General features: G+C 36.9%; 1 protein-coding gene across 9 annotated transcripts in view; it reads right to left on the bottom strand.

The window, feature by feature from the left end:
• HNRNPC (heterogeneous nuclear ribonucleoprotein C) overlaps positions 1-22,531 on the bottom strand; it is a 46,308-nt gene that overhangs the window by 8,569 nt on the left and 15,208 nt on the right. For 7 of the 9 annotated variants that reach the window (XM_068548168.1, XM_068548178.1, XM_068548188.1 and 4 more), the window contains 3 exons: positions 12,128-12,405; positions 8,757-8,871; positions 8,122-8,169 (listed from right to left, as the gene is read on the bottom strand). In XM_068548168.1, the coding sequence (XP_068404269.1) occupies positions 8,122-8,169; positions 8,757-8,871; positions 12,128-12,368 (404 nt within the window). In that variant the 5' untranslated portion in view covers positions 12,369-12,405. The remainder of the gene's footprint in view (positions 1-8,121; positions 8,170-8,756; positions 8,872-12,127; positions 12,406-22,531) is intronic. The other 2 variants (XM_068548225.1, XM_068548234.1) reach the window with 1 other exon arrangement.

Raw genomic sequence — 22,531 nt, 5'->3', positions numbered from 1 at the left:
ACAAGCCACATTATCAACAACAGATAACAAACCAAACCTACCCATTTAACTGGAAAGCCAGTAGGATTAGTCTGCCTTTTTTCTAGCTTTATAAAGACTACTGAGAGAGTTTTTCCCTAAGAAAATAAGACAAAACTTGAATAGTAATCTACCACAAAACTGAATCCTTTTTCAAGCTATTTATTACAAAATAAAAATCAGATCTTGTGCCTATAATGTATGTAATTTGAGACTATTATGCCATGCTTCCTGTAAGGAAATCACAAAGACAATTTTCCATAGATGAGTTTCTCCTGCTATTATACTTTTTGTACCCTATTAATCTGTTCCCCTTGCTAAACTCCACTAATCTCACAGTAATAGCACACTTATCACTGTAAAGTAATAAAGGTCCTGGAAAAAAAGTTTATCCACCGAAACAAGTCAAATTCTATTTGGTAGACTCTGTTTCTTATTCCTTGGATTACAGTTTAAGAGGGTATCAAAGTATAATCTTATCCTATTTGTCAAAAGGATATGTCCTCTTTCTTTCCTTGAAAAATAACATTCGTTTCCTGGATATTCTTTCACTATTCCCAACAGCTTTGTTCCAAAACTACAGTCTGGGTTCTCTAACTTCCTGAAGAACAGTCTTTACTCATTATATTTCTCATATTGAACACTACTCAAAATTTGTTATACCTAGTTAGGACTAACTTTGTAGCACTCCAGACGTGTACTGTCCAACTGAGTAGTGACTGGCCATGTGTGGCTATTTAAAACAAATTTAAAATTCAGTTCTGCAGCCATGTTAGCCACATTTCCCATATGTGGTTGTCTACCACAACAATATTGCACATATAGAATCATCACACAAAGTTCTACTGGACAGCGCTGTTCTGGTTTGTTCCTTCCAGACATCTACCTGTACCTATATATAATTTCTAAAGAGAGCCTAGAATTCTATAACTTTTTAAGTCTATAACAAAACATAACAAACTAGCTAAATGTCCTTAGTATAAATTGATAGTTACACATCTCCTGTGACCACAAAGCAAAATGGTGAAACTATTAAAAAGAGCTAAAAAGAGTAATAAACTTCAAAAATGATATTAGATACTGTATCCAGAGACTTATATCCAGAATATATGAAAAAGCGTTACCCAATATAAAACTGGGCAAAGGATCTGAACACATTTCTCCAAAGATGAACAAACAGGCAATTAGCACATGAAAACCCAACATCAGCTTTTATGAAAATACAAATCAAAATCACAATAGGATAATCCTCACACTAGAATAAACAACAAAGATACATAATAAAACAAATGTTGGCAAGGATGTGGAGAAATTAAAACCCTCATAACATGGCTGACAGGAAGGTAAAATGGTACAGATGCTTTAGAAGACAGTATGGCAGTCCCCCCAAAAGTTAAACAGAGAATTATCATTAAGACCCAGCAATTCTACTCCTAGGTACACACCCAAGAGAAATGAAAACATAGGCCCATGCAAAAATGTGTATACCAATGTTCAGAGCAGCATTATTCAAAATGTGGAAACATCTCAAAAGTCTACCAACTGATGAATGGATAAACAGAATGAGGTATTATCCATGCAATGGAATATAATTCAACAATAAAAAGGAATGAAGTACTAATACAGGGTGTAACATGGATTAACTGTGAAAAATTCACGGAAGAAACTGGTCATAAAAGACACATCTGACTGCACTGACATGAAATGTCCACAACAGGCAAATCTATAGATAGAAAGTGGTTGCTAGGCCTCGGGATAGAGGAAGAATAGGGAACAACTGCTAGCAAGTTGTTTATTTTTGGGGTGATAAAATGTTCCAAAATTACATCATGGTCATGACTGCACAACTCGGAATATATAAACTGAACTGTATACTTTAAAATGAATTACATCTCAACAAAGCTAGGTTTTTAAAAAAGAAAAAATTAACATCAAGGAGCTTGACAAAGTATACCCGGATGGAGAATGTCCTGAAGTAGATTCCTAAAACAGCAGAGGTTACCTTTCCATTAGGTAATAATGTACCCAAAACACCACTTAATTAAGAGCCAAAGCAGATTCTTTGATCTAGACTCAAATGCTTCCCCTTCAAATAAATATCTCCCACTTACTCAACAAGAGTCCAGGACACAAATTTAAGTCCAATAATACCACATTTATGTTCAAAGTATAGTCATACTAATATATGCACTCATCTAAAATCTTTCTGCCAACTACAACATGATCAGGTTCCCGTAAGAAAGAAAGAACCAACAAAAGGGCTCTAAGCAAATGAAAAATTTCACCCTATGCCCAAAATGACATCTAAACTGTCACCTAAAGAGGCATCTCTTAGCTTTCCCAAGTAGCCAAGAACCCTCTTGCTGCTCTCTGAATCACATGCCCTTTCCAAGCAGATGGTCGCACTCAATTCTCCAAAACCTAAATATTTCATGTACTCTTCCTTCATACACACATACAAAGCCCATCTCTCGGGTCCAGTGTTGCTCAGGAATATCAGAAAATTGGAAGAAAAGGAGGGAGCCAAGAAGACAGCTCCTCTAACACCAATAAGATGGGTGGTGGTGCCTCCAATCCATATACTGTATTTTTTGACTTCTTAATTCAAAACCTAAAACACTGTATGCCTAGAACAAAATAAGGGCTCAAATATTAGTTTAAGGAATATGATGGTCAGCCTCTTTTACCTGTCTTGCATTTCAGTGGAGGTTCCCCCACCTCAACTTCTTTTCTCCACTCTCTACCAGCATACCTTAGTGGAAAAGATCTGTAGGGTAAGTATCAACAAAATTGCTTATTTCCCAAAATTCTAACAACTCAAAGCTTCCAAACACTTGTCACTTAGCAAAAAAGATTATGCCTTTAATGGCATAATTCTAGTCATAAAAAATAAAAATCTCAGCTTTACTTGACTATTTTCTCCCTACAAAGCACCTGCTCTCATAACTTTGACCCAATAAATCATGCCAAGAGCAGTCTACCTCAGAAATTTCTCCCCATTCCAACATTTACAATGGTAACTACAGATCTTTTCCTCCTCCAGTTTCTCTTTTCTAGTCATGGGGTTGTTTATAAGACATCACTGCTAATAGGACACAACTAAATATGCCATACAACTGCCCTTGACGACCAACATTCTTTCCAATCACAGCTGGCTGCTTCCCCAAATATGCTAAGGATATTCATAACTGTGTATCTTTATTAGAGATGTACCCTCACCCTATCTGCGTAAAAAACCCTCCTGCTTATTAATACCAAAGGCAGGTTCAAATACTGCCCTTTGTGAAACTACCTGGAGCTCTTTAAATTTTAACAGGGGAGCTTACAGCTCCCCAAAGGGCAACACAATTCATCTTTCTATGAGACAATCCTGTACAAAGCAGGACACATAGCAGCCCCTATTAATTTCATAGCACTTTCTTTACTGTATAATATAGTGCCATACCATATATGTGCCATATTTGATCTGCTTGTAGATTTACTTCATTCCTCTATTCATGGTGCACTAGCAATATTTACTTAATATATTTATATGTGGAGTAATAACAGCACTCTGAAAAATCTCTAGTGGAACAACGTCACAGTTCAGTCACTTATACATTGTTGACATTATTATCCATATGCAACTTATGATAAGTTATGTATTATAAAGTCCTCAAAGACCACTGAACTAAAACCAGGGTCCTTTTGAACCAGATCTTTTGCTTACCAGGTATTTAACATGTCTCAGCTATCATACTATAGCCTATTATCAAATCTGACTAAGTAAGTGCTCCCAAGTTCTTTATAGAAGAATGACTGAGAAAGAATTACTCCACTGTCCATAACTGATATTTCTTTTATTCAAATTGAGACACAATTCGCATACCAAACCGCAAAATAAACCCTTTGAATATGTACAACTCAGTGATTTTTAGTATTCTCACAAATTTCTGCTATCATCACCACTCTGTAATTCCAAAACATTTTCCCTGGGTGATCTTATAAGGGAAAGAAAAGCGGGACTACAACTGATTACAGAAAGTACATCTGAAAGCTTTTCCTAAAAATGGATATGTTTTTACACTTAAGAAAACACTGTAAATATTTGTGGCAGAAATCAGAAAACACTTATAAATCAAGCTTGATAAGAATATTGCCATGTTAGCTGTGACAAACAATTTCATACGTGTTAGCCTATCGAAGAACTTTCAGATCTGCTTTTAGTATATTCCAATCCTCTTGTGTGAAAGATAAGATTTCTCAAAAACTATAGCTTTAAAAAAATTTTTTTATTGGAAAAGAGTTGATTTACAATGTTGTGTTACTTTCTGCTGTCCAGCAAAGTGTATCAGTTATACATATATATATCTCCACTCTTTTTTAGACTCTTTTCCCATATAGGTCATTACAGAGTATCAAGTAGAGTTCCCTGTGCTATACCAAAAACTACAGCTTTAATGCCTGTTTATCTCCAACAATGTGCCAATTATTTTTATTACAACACTTTTGGCACAACAGCACAGTGTGCCTTCTAATGACCAGTAATTTCAAAAATAAATGACTAAATATCAATGTGGAAAGAGAATTAAAATAAAGAAAGAGAAATTAATTTAAGCATTTGAAAGAAAAACCACTCAAAGGAACTGCTTCACACAAGAAGTCCTCTAACAGGAACTACTCCAGCAACAATTTCCCTAGAAGCAACAAGATTCAACAGGACACAACTCGAACTGGGTATTTGTCAGCTTATAGGACTTATCAGACTTTCAACATCAATGAACAGTATGTTTTGTACTCAAGGGTAACTGATGCAACTCTCCTAGTTTTATACACAGACTCCCATGAATATTCACCCAACTTTAAGCCTTGTATTCCTACCAGAAAAAAAATGTGTTCACAAATCTTTGAGTAATTATAAACTATGCATGACAGTTTATAGCATATTTGAAAGAGGTGACAATGTATCTGAGTGACATTAACAACTCTATCTAAAGTGGTGGTTTCACATATGTTGGCAACTTATGTTAAACTCATCTAAGAACCTCCAACATCTATTACATCAGGAATGGCCTTAAAAACAAATAAAAAGGGCTTCCCTGGTGGCGCAGTGGTTGAGAATCTGCCTGCCAATGCAGGGGACACGGGTTCGAGCCCTGGTCTGGGAAGATCCCACATGCCACGGAGCAACTGGGCCCGTGAGCCACAATTACTGAGCCTGCGCGTGTGGAGCCTGTGCTCCGCAACAAGAGAGGCCGCGACAGTGAGAGGCCCGCGCACCGCGATGAAGAGTGGTCCCCGCTTGCCACAACTAGAGAAAGCCCTCTCACAGAAACGAAGACCCAACACAGTCAGAAAGAAAGAAAGAAAGAAAGAAAGAAAGAAAGAAAGAAAGAAAGAAAGAAAGAGAAAGAAAGAAAGGTGAATTTCTTAAAAAAAAAAAAATGCAGTTATTTATAAGGAAAAAAAATGGTTTCACAAGGTTGCCACTTGCAAAGTCAATATACAAAAAAAAAAAAAGAACAAATAAAAAGACAGGCCTAATTTACATAATTTATGAAAAAGGTAATTTGCATTAAGACTACAGAATCCAATCTGCTGTCTCCTCAGAAGACAGCATATTAAAATATTAAGTGACTCAGTTAAGTTTTAATATTTGATTATCCTCCAGTTTTAAAGGTAGAGTATTTATAATCTTTGGGACTTGATCACCAATACCCACAAATACCCAAGCAAAAATACAAATCACTCTAATTCTCCTAACATCATTAATCACCTACTCCCTGATATCTAAAATATATATATCTCCTTAAGAAACACCCAATGCCTTCATTCTTAAAGTTTCTGACAAAAGTCAGGCTAATGATGATTAAAGTGCATAATACCTTTATGAACTATTCTGGTCTCCTCTCCCACCTCCCCCATGTCAAAAAAGAGAAAAGAAAAGAAGAAAATAGTACTTGAATCTCAACTAGCCTCCAAATCTACCCCACTAGTTCACAGGGAATACAGGTGGCAGAGGAACATGCTAAACAACACAAAATACAACCTGCAAAATCTGTGGTCTAAAAAAATTTCCAGTCTGTGGAAAATTGATGAGATTATTTTAACTATTTTAATTATAAATGGTATTGTCGTTATGTTTATAAAAACAGTCTTTATCTTTTACTGATATACTACTTTCTTATATATGTATATTTGAATTAAAAAGTTCCATAACACAGAGTAAACAAAAAAGTTGAAGTAACTACTAAACAGCATGTCTAGAAAACAAACACCAATCAGTCTTCATTTCACTATGAAGACTTCTGTCACATAAAGAACTCTAATTATGCTAGAGATGTTAGTTTTTGTGGACAGGAATGGTGGGGTGTCCATGATTCCCTTCATTTTGATATTATAGGAATAGTCATGCTCTAAAAAGACTGTGAATTCTTGACTGATTAAAAGCATAATAATACTTGAGGGTTATTTTATAATGCAATCTATCTTCCACGTTCCCTTTAGTCTTCATAACAACTCTATTAGTAGGCATTATTATCTCCATTTTAGGGATAAGAAAACTGAGATGACATATATAACTCTGGTCATAACCTTTTCCACTAAGTGATTAAGTCTTTGGATTCCTCAATTATTCTTTTCTCTGCTCTGTATCAGCTGCCTCCCTAACATAACAATAGGTAGTAGAAATGTCAAATTTATGTCTTGAAATATTCATGTGAATTTCATGTTCTTCAGGGTATGACTAAGGACTAAAGTGACTAAGTAGACAGATTTAACCTCCATTTACATAACAGGAAGCAGAGCTTTCAGCACATCTCACAGCCAATTTCCCATATTCTTAAGAATCTAACAGTTGATTCAGGATGTTACTAACTGTATCTTAATCTTGTGAATAAAGTATCTCAGGATGACTTCTGAGAGAAAACTATACCATTTTCCTGAGAAGTTTTTCCATTCTTAAAATGTTCGTTTCCCCAACAGACCTCAGTATGTATTTAAATGAGCTCTTTTCCAGCTACTATTTGGTTACTCCATCACTCATCAGAATTATTTTTCTACTGGTTGAGATTAGAATGGAAGGTCAAAGACATTCCTTTTCACTGACACTCTATAATATCAAGCAATACAGAGAATAACTAAAGGTATTCTCTTGCCTCTTGAAAAACTAAAAAGTGAGGCCAACAGTGGTGTTGTCACCAATTTTTAAGACCAAATAGCAGTGGTAAGAAATTTGAAGATATTTCTGCAAACATCTAAATGATTTCACTATTCTCTGCTGTCTTTTACTCAATTTTGAAATTCCTCACTTAAAAGAGCTTTTCCCAAACTTATTTAGAGTGGGATGATAAAGGGATGGTCAAAGTTTCACTGCTTCACCAAGACAACTAAAAGTAAAACTTTAGAGGACAATTCTCATGAAGGTAGAACTGTATACTGTTAAAATTTTCTATACACTCAAAAGTCATACATAACTTATCCCTATCCACACATCTACCAATTTTCTCATGACTTTTTCAAATACAAATGCTATTCTGTAGGCACAAGAAATCATAATCATTATTCCAACCTCCCTGCCTTTTAGAACTGTATCATCACCCCCAATCTACAATACAAAAACACTTCAACATTAACTCCTAAAGCAATCTATATTGTTAATTCATTATATATGCTTATTGCATCCTATTTCGTATTGGTTGGTTTGCTCAAAGGAGACTACTGGATTTTTAAGGTTAGGAATCATTTTTTATAGTTTTGCTGTAATCCCCTACAATGCAAAACCAAGGGGCCAGTATGCAATAGGGAAATAATGAAGAGAAAATGATACTGCTAATTTAGTCCCATTTCATCATTAGGCAAGTCAGTCCTTACTTTTATGTGGCAAACAAATTAAAACATTTGCCCTGACAATATACATAAACTGATTCTTTGAAATCAACAGAAACGTCACCTTAGCTAGTCTACCTCTGACGATTTTGGGGAAGGTATTTTTTCATTATGTTCTGGCAGAAAGAGGGGGTTTTATTTGAAAACATGTCTGTTATTCATTACTACAAAATAGAAAAATAAAATGGTTCTCACTAGACAGCTTCTTTCTGGAATAGACAAACATTTTAAACATACCTGTCATAATAATCCCGTTGAAAGTCATAGTCCAAGTCAAAAGAGGAGCTGAAAAATAAATACCAAAGAGGATTAATTTGGAACTGTTGATGTAAATTCACAACAGCAGATGGGAAAAAAAACCCCACGCTAAACCAACCCAACAAATAGATCAACAGATTAGCATGAACTAACGCCCAATCATTAAACAACAGATCACTAAATTCCAATCACCTTAGGTCACTGGCCATTCAGTGGCCAAACTGCAAATTTAGGTGTAAGATTGCTAAAATGTCAACACACAACATAACAGCTAAAATAAGAACATGGAAAAATACAATAGTAAATTAAACATTCTTATGTCATCCTCCTTCCCTCTCTCCCTCCCCAGCTTCTTAGAAGCTAAATAACTCCTCTTGAAGGACTTTAATTTATGCTTTAAATACCAAACTACTCTTTAATAGTAAAAACCTCAGGGAATTCTAATAATTCTCTGGGAAATGGGGTAAAAGGAGGTATATTAACACAAAATTAATAAAGCATTACTTTCGCACATATAAAACATACTACAGTTAACCCTCCCCACATCCAGAAAACAGATAGAGAAGATGCCCACTGATGGACACAATGCAGTTATAAATAATAAAGTTCCGGACCTGAGTAGAGGGGACGGAGAAGGGTGTTCTGGTACTGACCCGTACATCTCCGCTGCAGATCGTTTCACACCTGCTTTTCCTCGGTTCACTTTTGGCTCTGCGGCCAGATTAATATCTGAAAAAACAAAAACAAAAACTTTAATGACACCTCCGTTGAGGGGTAGGGTGGGGCGGGGTGGTCCTCAAACTGCAGCTTTTTAAAGTGTACATGGCCATACACATCAACAAAGGTCAAAAGATGTACCTCATCTTTCCTTGTCATATAAAGAAGGCTCAAGAATTTTTTACAAGGTTTGGACTGAATCTTCCATTTCTTTGTCCTCCGTTCTGTACCAACAAAGCATTCATTATGCAAAACACATTAAGTTTGTCTCTGGTACCTTCTACCCTCAGCTCACACACTTCAATGAGAAACTCTCATCATTCAGAGAGTGCTCACTCAGTTACTATCAAAGTAGAAAAGTATCAGTGACCAACAGTTGCCTTTCCAGAAATGATTCTGTGCATTTAAAATAAGCACAAGGGCTTCCCTGGTGGCGCAGTGGTTAAGAATCCGCGTGCCAATGCAGGGGACATGGGTTCGAGCCCTGGTCCGGGAAGATCCCACATGCCGCAGAGCAGCTGGGCCCGTGAGCCACAATTACTGAGCCTGCGCGTCTGGAGCCTGTGCTCCGCAACAAGAGAGGCCGTGATAGTGAGAGGCCCGCGCACCGCGATGAAGAGTGGTCCCCGCTTGCCGCAACTAGAGAAAGCCCTCGCACAGAAACAAAGACCCAACACAGCCATAAATAAATAAATAAATAAATTTTAAAAAAATAAATAAAATAAAATAAGCACAAATATTAGGAATGAGTAAATTACCTCAGAGATATAAATATATAGCATTTCATGAATTAATATGGTTGAAGTATGGCACCCTCAAAATTATCCCCAAAGGGGAATTTTTAATTCTTCTTACAAATAGGATAAGCTGAAAAGTTGCATATAAAATACTTAAGAAATACTGTGCAAGGCTGTCCTGGTGGAGCAGTGGTTAAGAATCTGCCTGCCAATGCAGGCGACACGGGTTCGAGCCCTGGTCCGGGAAGATCCCACATGCCGCGGAGCAACTAGGCCCGTGCGCCACAACTACTGAGCCTGCGCTCTAAAGCCCGCGCGCCTAGAGCCCGTGCTCTGCAACAAGAAAAGCCACCCAATGAGAAGCCCACGCTCCGCAATAAGGAGTAGCCCCTGCTCGTCGCAACTAGAGAAAAGCCCGCGCACAGCCACAAAGACCCAACGCAGCCAAAAATAAAAATAAATAAATATATTTACAAAGAAAAAACAAACAAAACTCTATTTGGAGAAACTATTTAAAAAAATAAAGAAATACCGTGCAAACAGCAAGATGCTTAAGTAAACAACCTTTACATGCATGCATACACACTCTCCAAGAAAAGGGAAAGACGCAAAAAAAAAAAAAAAAAAAATCCTTGTTTCCATATACAGCATAATTTTTAAAATACCTATGCCAGAGTGCCCAGCTGCTTACCATGCCACCCACTACCTACGAAAGAGTTCATGTTCTCCCTCGTATTTTAACAGAAGAGACCATTTGTCAAAAAACAATTAGCCAAAAGCTAGCCAGCTCTGCAAAACTCAGTTTAAATGACTAACTGAAAAACAGACATTTAAGTACACTACTTGCTAAACACCATTACATTTATGAATAATCTTCAGAGTTCTTGGCTCACTAAACATTTCTAATTTTTAATATTTAATGTTTATAACAACCTTGCTTTTTATAGTTTTGACTTTGGAATCCTAAGATTTTACAAAACTAAAGATAGAATTTTTAAATCAATTTAAAAATTAATAACAAAATGAAACAGAACTAAACTATATATCATGTTGATTATACAACCTTATAGAATAATTATTTCATGTGATTCTAAACTACAGTATAGTTGACTCTTGAACTACATAGGGGTTGGGGCCCTGACCCTCTGCACAGTTGAAAATCTGCATATAACTTAACAGTTGGCCCTCCTTATCCGTGGTTCCGCATTGGGGGATTCAACCAACGTTCCTGTAATACTGTAATACATATTTATTAAAAAAAAAAAATTCCACGTATAAGTGGATCTGCGCAGTGCAAACACATGTTGTTCAATCAAAGGAAAACTGTACTAAGTCAATATCCAAAATAGAATATATAGTAATAAAATGAACCTCAAATCTAAAATAACATTTAGTAATCTTAATTTTGGTAAAAACACAGATATGACTGTTTGAAACTGCGGTACAAAGTGCACGTAAAAGCATACGTTTTGTTTTCTTAAAAAAGTAAGTGTCCCCTATTCTGCCCAAGATGCAATTAAAATTCAGTAACAAACACTCCTGGTATAACAGGGAGGGAGTGGGTTTCTAAATAACCCCCATTAAAAGGAGCCAACACTTATGAAAAAGGGACAAACCCCAGGATAGATCAAGAAATACACAGATGACCTGAAATATCTTGTGGTACCAGAAAGCAAGGAGGCAATGCAATATTAGAAGAGTAAGGTCTCAAGGACACAGGAACCAACTTGAAGGTTATCGATCCACTGGCCAAAGACGAAATATCCTGAGCTCTAAAGAATGATTTGCAATGGACTGAACATATGTAATGCGATCTAAAGTTTAGAATATAAACTGTTTCTGAACAGAGCTCAGATCTCATTTCTCAAAATTTGAACATGCTAGATCACAGAGAACCCTACTGGAAGAACCAATATCTAAAACAACCTTTTACTGAGTGTAACATACTGAACTAGAAGCTTCTCATGAATCATCTCAATTAATCCTCTCAATTTATCTAATTTCTCTTGACAACCCCGAAGTATTATTACCTCAGGTAAGAACAGATAATAAACTGAGGTCCTATTACCTTCATTTTAACAAACGAGAAAAATTAAGGCTCAGCCAAACTATGTAGACTGCCCAACACATAGTTGTGAGGCCCCAACACAGAGCCTAGCAATCTGACTCTAGAACACATGACTAAGCTATACTGTCTTCACCCAGTCGACTGTGTGCAGTAAGACACAGCCATTTTAAGCAGCAATAGTACCTTATGAAATACCACTCCTATCTCCCCTACCTTACTCAAGACTGCCAACTAAGGGTTATCCAGTCTCTACTAACACAAAACGGCCTAATAACTAAAATCCTCTTGAGCCTATGAAACCTATAAAACCCAACAGTTTTATTAGGCTAATGTCAGTCATAACATCCAGAACACCTCAGACTGTTAAGTTTATGGAGAGGGAGACAAAGAGAAGACATGAACAGAAAAACTCTCAGATCTGAATTATATAATCAATGAAAAATTAATTCAACCCAGACCTTACCTAAAACCTGGCCAGCAATCATTCTGCCATCCTCTCCTGCCACAGCAGCCCGGGCATTTCTCTCATTAACATACTGAACGAAGGCAAAACCCTTATGAACAGAGCAACCCACGATTTTGCCATATTTCGAGAAGATTGCCTCCACATCAGATTTCTTGACCACAAGAGTATTGAGATTCCCAATGAATACACGAGAGTTCATGGAGCGAGGATCCGTCTTGTTGGTAACATTGCTGGCCATTGTCTTTGATGGTAAGGTGCCTCACAAAGCTGAAAAACTGAGAGAAAAAAAAGGCATTCAGGTGAAAAGATGTTAAAAACAAAACAATCCTTGATAAAAACTTGCTCTACTCTTATTTTGAACCACTGTGACTACCTACTACCTTACTTTGAACCACTTTCAGTCAACTGAAAAGGATCTCATAGCAGCAAGTATATTACTATTCAGAGACTAGAGCCCCCTGAATAAATCCTTATAGATATTCAACCTCCTCTTCTGTAGTATATTCCTGCTAGACTATCCCTTGTGGGGTTGGGGGGGAATCCTCTTCACAGATTATTGGCAACACAATCTTCTTGGGCATTATTAATTCCAAGTGACCTCCCTCTGTTTTAAAGTCCTCAAGCAAATTAGAACCCCCTAAGCTCTCTACCACTGACTTCTTGTTTTTCACCTTCCCAGTCATGCTAACCTAACTATTTCTCGCCATCTATCATCAATAACTCCACCTTCTTGCACATTGCTTTTACTAAAATGAGTCTCACTCATTCCCGCAGATACATAGAACTCCCAATTCTGCCCGCAAACTCTTCTTCAGCTAGATGAATGTGGACAACTGACACACTACCCTTCAAGTGTAATTAACTTTATTATACAAAGGCAATAAACAGAACCAATTCATTCACTCTGGAAATAATCTATTTCCAGGTACTTCAACTGATTTATAGTATGCCATAGATACCTTAGTTATCAATACCATCTTTTTTACAGAATGTAATGATTCTTTACTTTTTATGTGAAAATATAATACAAAATAGAGCTGGGATATTTAATAATGCTGGATGGTGATGATGATAAAACTACCAGGTAGAACACTGCATGAATCAAAAAAGAACCAGGAGACGGGCTTCCCTGGTGGCACAGTGGTTGAGAATCCGCCTACCAATGCAGGGGACATGGGTTTGATCCCTAGTCCGGGAAGATCCCACATGCCGTGGAGCAACTAAGCCCGTGTGCCACAACTACAGAGCCTGCGCTCTAGAGTCCGTGAGCCACAACTACAGAGCCTGCATGCTGCGACTACTGAAGCCCGCGCGCCTAGAGCCCATGCTCCACAGCAAGAGAAGCCACCGCAATAAGAAGCCCGCGCGCACCGCAGCGAAGAGTAGCCCCCGCTCGCCGCAACTAGGGAAAGCCCACGTGCAGCAACGAAGACCCAACGCAGCCAAAAATAAATAAATTAAATAAATTAAAAAAAAAAAAAAAAAAGAACCAGGAGAACCAAGGAAGAGAATACAACTTTCCTCAGACCGTTTCAAAACAAAAATGATCTTCATGTATGTTACAGAGGCGCAATCCTGTTATTACATGGAGACTCATGATATCATTTTAAAGTGCAGATGTTTTGACATTCTTTAGCTTTTGTATCAGTCTACTGCTCCTTCCCACACCAAAGTTAAAAAGGGTTTAAGATGGACCCACCTTAGATTTAGAGTAACATTCTTATTTCCCATTCATCCCTTTGAAAGGTACTGACAACAAATTAAACAACAAATTAAAAGATACCAGTGTCTAGTATCTCTTAACTTTCCAATCCTCAAGATAATCATAACAAACTAGTTTTCGTGGATTATGTAAAAATGTTTTATATATACATACATGTAAAAAAAAAAGATGGTATAACATTTATGGTATATGACCACTACTATTCTGACCCTTAAAATACCTAGTCATTTCATAAGCATACTGATTTTAAAACTGTAAAGCTCCTATCCTTTCTGAAATTCAAGAAACAGCCTTTTACTTTGGCTTCTAAATTACATCCTTATAAACAGTTAACTTTTTGACTAAGCAGTAAAAATTTACCTCACAGTGGCTAGTGAGAATCACCAACAGCCTTTCAACTTAAGTGGGAGCACCAGAAAAGTCTTAGAACACCGACAGGAATCAAAACAGAAACCTACTAAAAGGCCTAACTGGTTTCAAATACTTCTGCTTGGCTCTTAAGGTTTGCTATTAAGTGGGGACTTAAGTCAGTTTTTAGCAAATGTTTTTCACAAACAATAAATATACCAATAGCAATTACAGGTAAAATCTCCCTTTTAAAAAATTTTTTGTTTATTTATACTTGGCTCCGTTGGGTCTTTGTTGCTGCGCGCGGCTTCCTCTAGCTGCGACGAGCAGGGGCTACTCTTCGTTGTGGTGTGTGGGCTTCTCATTGCGGTGGCTTCTCTTGTTGTGGAGCACGGGCTCTAGGAACACAGGCTTCAGGAGTTGTGGCACGCGGGCTCTAGAGCGCAGCCTCAGTAGTTGTGGCACACGGGCTTAGTTGCTCCGCGGCATGTGGGATCTTCCCGGACCAGGGCTTGAACCCGTGTCCCCTGCATTGGCAGGCGGATTCTTAACCACTGTGCCACCAGGGAAGCCCCCTCCCTGGGTTTTAATGAGAAGAATAACCGTGGGTAAAGCATGGACAGCATTTACAACAGAACTTGGTGTCAAAGCATCCCAATCAAAACTCCAAAATGCACGCTGCTAAGGGCAAGCCAACCGCTAACGCACACGGTATCTATCACTGTGGGAGAAGCAAAGAGAAGCAACTGCGAGCCTAAAAGACCCAGAAATTGAAGAATACCAAAACACCCAGGTAGTATTTATTGGAAAGGAAAAGGGAACCAATGTCAGGAAAAGCAGTTCCAACAGGGAGAATTCCGCCTGCTCCAATAGTGGGTGAGTACAAGGTACTGCAGTCTAACGGTCTGAAGGTGCTAGAGCAGCTCAAGTCTCTATAAAACCTCAATACCAACTCAGAAGCCCCATGTGCACCATTCCTTTCTCAAACCCTTTCCTCCCCCTGAAACTCCTAACTTTACAGTAAAATCACTTCCTTCCTTTTAAAATAGTTCTATTACCTAAATGTATATCCCTGCATAGTATAGTCTTACCCATTAGAACAAATTTGATGTGTCTTTTAAGGCTCTTTTTATAAGTTCCCCTTTAACTTAAAATTTATCTGTTGAAGAATCCTGGGCATTTGTCCTGCAGTTTTTTCCACAATTTCATACCCTCAGTACAATTCCACGTATTCTTCTGTCCTTTGTATTTTCAGAAATTGGAGGCTGGGACCAAAGGCTTGATCAGACTCATGTGTAACACTTCTGTAAGATTATATATAGGTGGCATTATCTTTTTGTGATGTTAGTAATGCTAAAATTTTACCAGATCTCTCTAGGCATTATGGTCCCTCAAGCTTCTAATATATTACTTTGAAAGAACTTGGAAAACAGTTTATCAGTTCTTGCATCTTAGTAACAGTTTGCCTGTGTCCTTTATATTTGTCAGTTTCACTGGGTATAAAATCACTGAATAACATGTTCTTTCCTTAAGTATTTTACTCCATTTACTTTGGAATGATTCTGTGACAGTTCAGAAGTGTAAACCTTGCTGGCAAAGTTGTATTTTTCTCAACTTGAGTAGAAACTGCAGGGTTTTTGCTTTATAGTAACTCATTAAGCTTTTTTTCTTTTTCTTTTTAAAGACTAACAGAAATGGAATAGATATAAATGAGTGTATCTGAGGCTGCCTCACGGGTCACAGAAGTTTACACTTTGGAGTCACCCTCGTAAGACAGGTCAATTCCTCCTAGCTTTTTAAAGATAGTATCAGTGAAGGAAGAAACGGGAGAAACTGTTCTGACTGGGTTATAACTCAGACCCAGAGGGTATAGTCTTAAAGAACTATATCAGATTTTAAGTGTAAAAGCAAGTTGCAGAGAAAGGGGTCAGTTTTTGCTTTTTACTTTAATACAGAGCTGTAGCAGTAGGTTGCACTGGGTTGGCCAAGAAGTTCGTTCGGTTTTTTCATCGGATGGTATGGAAAACCCCGAATGAACTTTTTGGCCAAGCCAACGTTCTACATGCATTTTTGTAAAAAAGATTTTTAACTCAGTATCCTAATTACCAGCAATTGCAGTCTTTAGAAAATTTACAGATTACTTTAAATGACACGAAAAATTACGATAAAATGTTTAAGTTAAAAAGCAGTATATTAATTGTACAGTACCTAACAGGAGGCATATATACCTACCCACATAATAATTGTGTGCTTAGGAAACATAGGGCAGAAGTATTTAAAAATATTGTTCCATGGGTACTCTTGTGGTTAATCAACTGTTACCACCTTCAGAGTTTTTTTTATATTATCCAAATTTTCTACAATGAACATGTAAGTTTTTTGTTTTGTTTTTAGGAAAACATTTTAAAAGTCAAGCACCTAACTCCTAATCAGGAAATGCATTTGAGAGAAATAAAAAAGGGCTCGTCACATAGTAACAACAATCCAGGTTCTTTAAACATTTATTTTTATAAAAACTTTCAAATGTTTTGAGAACATCAAATGTACTAATGTACACTAACAGTCTTAACAACACTGTTACATAATGAAGTAACATTAATTCACATGAATTAGTTTGAACTTTAACAACCTATTCTACTATCTTCGTGAAGAATAATGTCTAGTTCACGGATCCAGAGTTTATAAGTCACAACTTCTTCCACTTTTTGAAAATCAGATGTTTCTGGCACATCATAAACACTCAGCAATTTCTCTGAGTACTCTGGTCACATCCTGCAAAGGTTTTCTCAGCAAAATCATTAAGATAAATTCATTCTTTTAAAAACTCAATACTGAATACTACAGAAGAGCTAAGTAAATAAAAGTACATAGAATAAAAAATGCACAGAATCAGTTTCTTTCCTAAAATTGGTTTCAAAGAGTAAAACCAATGGGGGAAAGATTTCTGAAATGATTATGGTTCCCTGGATACTCTGCGTCCTATTTAATTCAGTAGCAGAAATCATCAAGTGGATCTGGTTACCAGAAAAGCAGAATTCCACCACAGCACAGACAACAGAAAAAGACTGAGTATTTTCCTAGAGGCTATTGGGTGGTAGTACTCAAACCTCTAGCTCATGGATACATGCATATATGTGTGTTTGCATAATATTTTATTTGTCTTCCCAGGTTCCTACTTCCACAATTTTTATCATCAAAGGATCACTAAGACTGGTGAGTAAAAGTCAAAACCAGGAATGTTGAGTTACTTTTATTGCTTTATTACACCAAAGGATCTATGTGTCCATTTGACCATGTTTTATGTTGAAGCAATAAAAGCAACAAGAGATTTTAGTGGCAGTGTGCAGGACAAGAATTATAGAAATGTATTTCTATTCCCACTTCTACCATCCCAGTCATATCCTAAAACAGAAAACACAAATAAAATCTTACATCTAATTGGAATGCAAGCAAACCTGTCAATTTTATTTCCAACTGTTCATTCTGAACCTGAGCTATTGTGCTCTCTGCCCTTAAGAGGCAAACCTAGCTTGGATTGTCAATCCAGTTTAAAATTTGGGAAATGTTTATAACAATTACTCCATTTCTCTTAAATTCACATTAAAGAGCAAGTAAATTCTACTGAGAAGAAATATGGCAAGGTGGGAAAGGCAGATCGCGTTGACAATCATGAGATGTTAAGTTTCAAATGGTCTGGAAATGTAGGTTATGAAGGTCCTGGACATTGCTGGGAACTGGGCAAGAATCAATTCATAATTGGAAGCAAGCTTTCAACTCCCTCGCCTTTATGTACTGGGCACTGGAACTCCACCTTTAGTGGAAAGGGATTGAAGGGATGGACGATAAATACTTGACAAAGCAGTGCCACTCATTCAGACTGTGTTCAGTATCATATGTAGGCTTATTTCCAGGGAGGGTGGGGGGGGGGGAACACACAACAGAAAGTAAACCCGCCACAAGATATTTCTACTGAGCTTTTCAGTCAGTCCTCTACCTGTTTGCCCTATTCAATAGGCTACTCACATTATACTTACTCATATCACATTATCCATTGGACCAGAAAAAAAGAAATTTAAAGATGGCATCAATACAGCTTATCAAATGTCAGATCATACTAACTAGAGAACAAGGGAAATAACTTACCTCAGACTAGGAAATTCAAAACCCTACCTTAGAATTTTATCACTATCCCTTAAAACCTAAAATAGCCTCTACATTCAATTTAAATTAGATGCAACTGCCATATGCCTAATATGCTATTTCCCATCTTTCTTTGAAGCCTTTTAAAGACAAAGTGTCACCAGATGGCAGCAATGAGTTGGCAAATTTTTAAGATGATGGCAATCTTGAGTCCAAAGACTTCCTATTTCACAGTTTTCCACAATTTCTTATCAAGAGTTTCTCAGTACCTTTTGGATACTATAAATAAATCTCTCTGCCTACTTAGAGCAGCATCTCCTGGTCTAAATTATTTTCCTTTAACACACTTAAGCTCCTATTTTACCCCTTTAGGACCCTTGTCCCTGTTCCACACTACTTTCCTGTTACCGTACCTCTTCCCCACCCCAACCCTGTTCTCTGCTTCCTATGTGTCTTTACTGCATTCATCAACTATTTCCCTCTGGCGTCTTCAGAGGGCAACAATAAACTGCCCATATGTCTGCAAAAAGTTGGCCAGTGTACAGTGGGCCCTCTGTATCGGCAGATTCTGCATTAGTAGATCCCAACCAACCATGGATCAAAAATATTCAGGGGAAAAAAATTCTATAAAGTTCCAAAATGCAAAACTTGAATTTGCTGCACACCATTTTTGTATTTCTAACTATTTACATTACACTACGGTATTATAGGTAATTATAATATTATATTTGGTATTATAAGTAATCTAGAAATGGTTTAAAGTATATGAAAGATTGTGTATAGGTTATATGCAAACATTACACCATTTTATATAAGGGACTTGAGCATCCCCAGATTTTGGTATCTGCCAGGGTCCCAATCCCCCTTGGATACCAAGGGACTATAATTTGCTCCATCCCCAAAGCTAATTATTCATCAAAACATAGACATGATCTCAAGGTAAAGACTATCACACAGAGAGTACTAAAAACAGTACATGGTGGTATTTTCAGGCCACAAGAACACCAAAGTTGGCCATTTTAGATAAACTATGCTAACTGCTATGGTCTAAGAATATTCACGATAAAAATTAGGGGGAAATGCATAATTCAATAAATGGTACCTGAGTGTGTATATATATATACACACATATGTATGTATAACTGAATCACTTAGCTGTACACCTGAAACTAATACAACATTGTAAATCAACTATACTTCAATTAAAAAAATAAATTAAAAAAAGAACAGATTATAAAATATAAGTGAAAAATAAATAAATAAATGGTGCCTCACAGCCATCTAAAAACAAAAATTGGGGACCAATCTCATTCTATACACAGAAACATTAACTGATCAAAATCTAAATGTAAAAATTACACATGCAACTGTCAAAACCTACATAAGACAAAAAACTCAGCAGTCTCCAAAAAAGTATGAGTAACAGGAAAAAAAAAAAGGGCAGGAATAAAATAATAAACCATAAACATGAAAAATTGTTTTAAGAAAAGCATACTGAAAAAGACTTAGACCACTTTAAAAAAACTGTCAGATTGGTGTAGATTATATCAATATAAGAATTGATTCAGACAACGGTCAATGTATGCCAAAGCACTGTGTGAAAGCTTGGTGGGAGGGAAACAGGGTTTACACGGTTTCAAAGTACTACCCAATAGACTACTCACTGATTAAAAGAGGAAAAAAACGTACCTTTACTATAGAAACATGGGTCACCACTTAAACCAAGTAATCTGACATCATATGCTTCCTGATTCGACAAAATAAGAAACATACATCACCTATGCAATATTCTTGGTAAAATATTTGACTTGAATCTATACAACAGGGAAACAATCAGGCAATTTCAAGATCGTGGGGACACTATACAACACACCTGGTTGGGACTCCTCCAAAAAAAGAGCAGGAGGCCATTTCTAGATTAAGCAAGCAATGTTGTGGGGAAGAGACTTTTTTTGTGAAAACGAGAATTTTAATGTGGGCTGTATACGAGATAATATTGAACTAATGTTTATTTTCATTGCTTTGATAATTACTTTGATAGTATAGATTATGTTTATTCTTAGGCGATACAGCCATGAAGTTGAAGTTCCCATGTGAAGTATCACGCCTGTAACTTTAATATCATTCAGGAGGGGAAAAAACATACAGAGAGCAAACATGGTAATTTAGACAGTTGCTACCAGAAACAACAACAGGAGGGCTGAAACACAAGGATGGTGTATTTTACAAAAGTACATATTACCTGTTCAAGTTTTTAAAAAAGACCCTATTATAGCAAATGTTAAAATGATATATACCATGTCACACACTCTTGAGCTCAAGTTCCCAGAAAATATTTTTTCTGTCAGATTTGCTAATATAAGAATGATCATCCGGTGCAGTGGAGGAAGAAACTGGCACTTCCACTGCTATAACTAAGTAAAACCAGTATACGTTTCTGTAAGTTCATTTGAAAATTCTTAATTAAACCTAAGTGCCAAGCAATGGGTAGGTCAACAAATTTGTATTAAGCAACTGACAATGTTAAATAAATTTCAGGTTATCCTATTTTGGAATTGAAAAAGAAACTTTGACCATCTTTAAGTTTTGTAAATCCCTGTGACAAAAAACCCCCCCACAAAAACAGCCACTTAACAAAAAAATTGTAGAAAATTTACTAAGTGGAAAATGTTTACAGCATAGAGGTTCTGAAACGATATACAGTAATGATTCCATGTTGGTAAAAATACATTATAAAATTATAAAACATATATAGGGAGGGACTTCCCTGGCGGTCCAGTGGTTAAGACTTCACCTTCCAATGCAGAGGGTGCAGGTTCGATCCCAGGTCAGGGAGCTAAAATCCCACGTGCCTCGCGGCCAAAAAACCAAAACATAAAACAGAAGCAATGTTGTAACAAATTCAATAAAGACTTTAAAAATGGTCCATATTAAAAAAAAAAAAAAAAATCTTAAAAAAAACCACCAAATGTACAGGGATACAGGTACATCTGTAGCTAATGAGATAAGAGAATGGATCAAAACATCAAAATATTGAAAGTGGTTATCTTTGAGCGCTAATGCTGTAAGTAAATATTTTCTTTCTCTGCATGCTTCCTTCCAAGTTTTCTTTAGTAAGCATTTTATAATTAAAAAAAAAAAGGATTGTTCCTGCCAAAGTATAAGTAACGCAACAGAAAATTTAAAAAATGAAAGTCTTTAATATTCCCAGAACCTCAATGATGAAAAAACTAAATCATGTAAGTTCAATGCCTCCAAATTCTTCAGAGGATGTTAAAATTCCCTTGCAACCTCCTTGCTCACCAATTACTAAACTTCATGAACTGCCACTAAAGTCAACGAATTCACAACCTGAAGACACTCAATTCTAAAACTTAATTGGCTCTTAACTAATTTCCTCCCTTAGCTCTTCTCTTTAACGTCCATTCATTAGCAATCGAATAATTTTTTTTTTTTTTTTTGGCTGCGTTGGGTTTTTCTTGCTGCGTGCGGGCTTCTCACTGCTGTGGCTTCTCTTATTGCAGAGCACGAGCTCTAGGCACGTGGGCTTCAGTAGCTGTGGCACACGGGCTCAGTAGTTGTGGCTCACCTGCTTAGTTGCTCCGCGGCATGTGGGATGTTCCCAGACCAGGGCTCAAACCCATGTCCCCTGCATTGGCAGGCGGATTTCTAACCACTGTGCCACCAGGGAAGTTCCCTCGAATTATTTTTTATTTGACTGAAAACATCTTATGCAAACTGTTCCCTATCCTGACTATCTTCTATAAATATAAGACATGGTGCATTATAACAAATACAACTTAACCTGTCAATGTCCCTTTGAACACAGCAGTCCAAATTTGGTTGCTCTTGCAAGAGTGGAACACATTGTAGATGCTATCCAGATGCTATAATGTCTGCTAACTTAGGCACTGTCAACACATGCAGAATTCACTGTTAAGTGCAGGGCTTTGCATTTCATATACTATTTAATCCTCTTATATCTAGTTCACAATCCCTGGGGTTCCAGCCTGAAGAAAATTTCAAACTTTGATTTTGTTGTGTGAAATACTAACAATCTCTCCCAATTATATACCCTTCACTGATTTGTTCAACATACTGTAAGCAGCCTCACCCGTCATTTTAAGAAGTTCAGTAAGGGCAACACAATTTTCCTTCAAGAGTGAAAATTTTTCTTCATGCTATATATT

The sequence above is a fragment of the Eschrichtius robustus genome, chromosome 1 (genome assembly GCF_028021215.1).
Source record: "Eschrichtius robustus isolate mEscRob2 chromosome 1, mEscRob2.pri, whole genome shotgun sequence".
NCBI lineage: Eukaryota > Metazoa > Chordata > Mammalia > Artiodactyla > Eschrichtiidae > Eschrichtius > Eschrichtius robustus.
The sequence above is the reverse complement of the archived record's forward strand: the minus strand, read 5'-3'. Positions and strand labels throughout refer to the sequence as shown.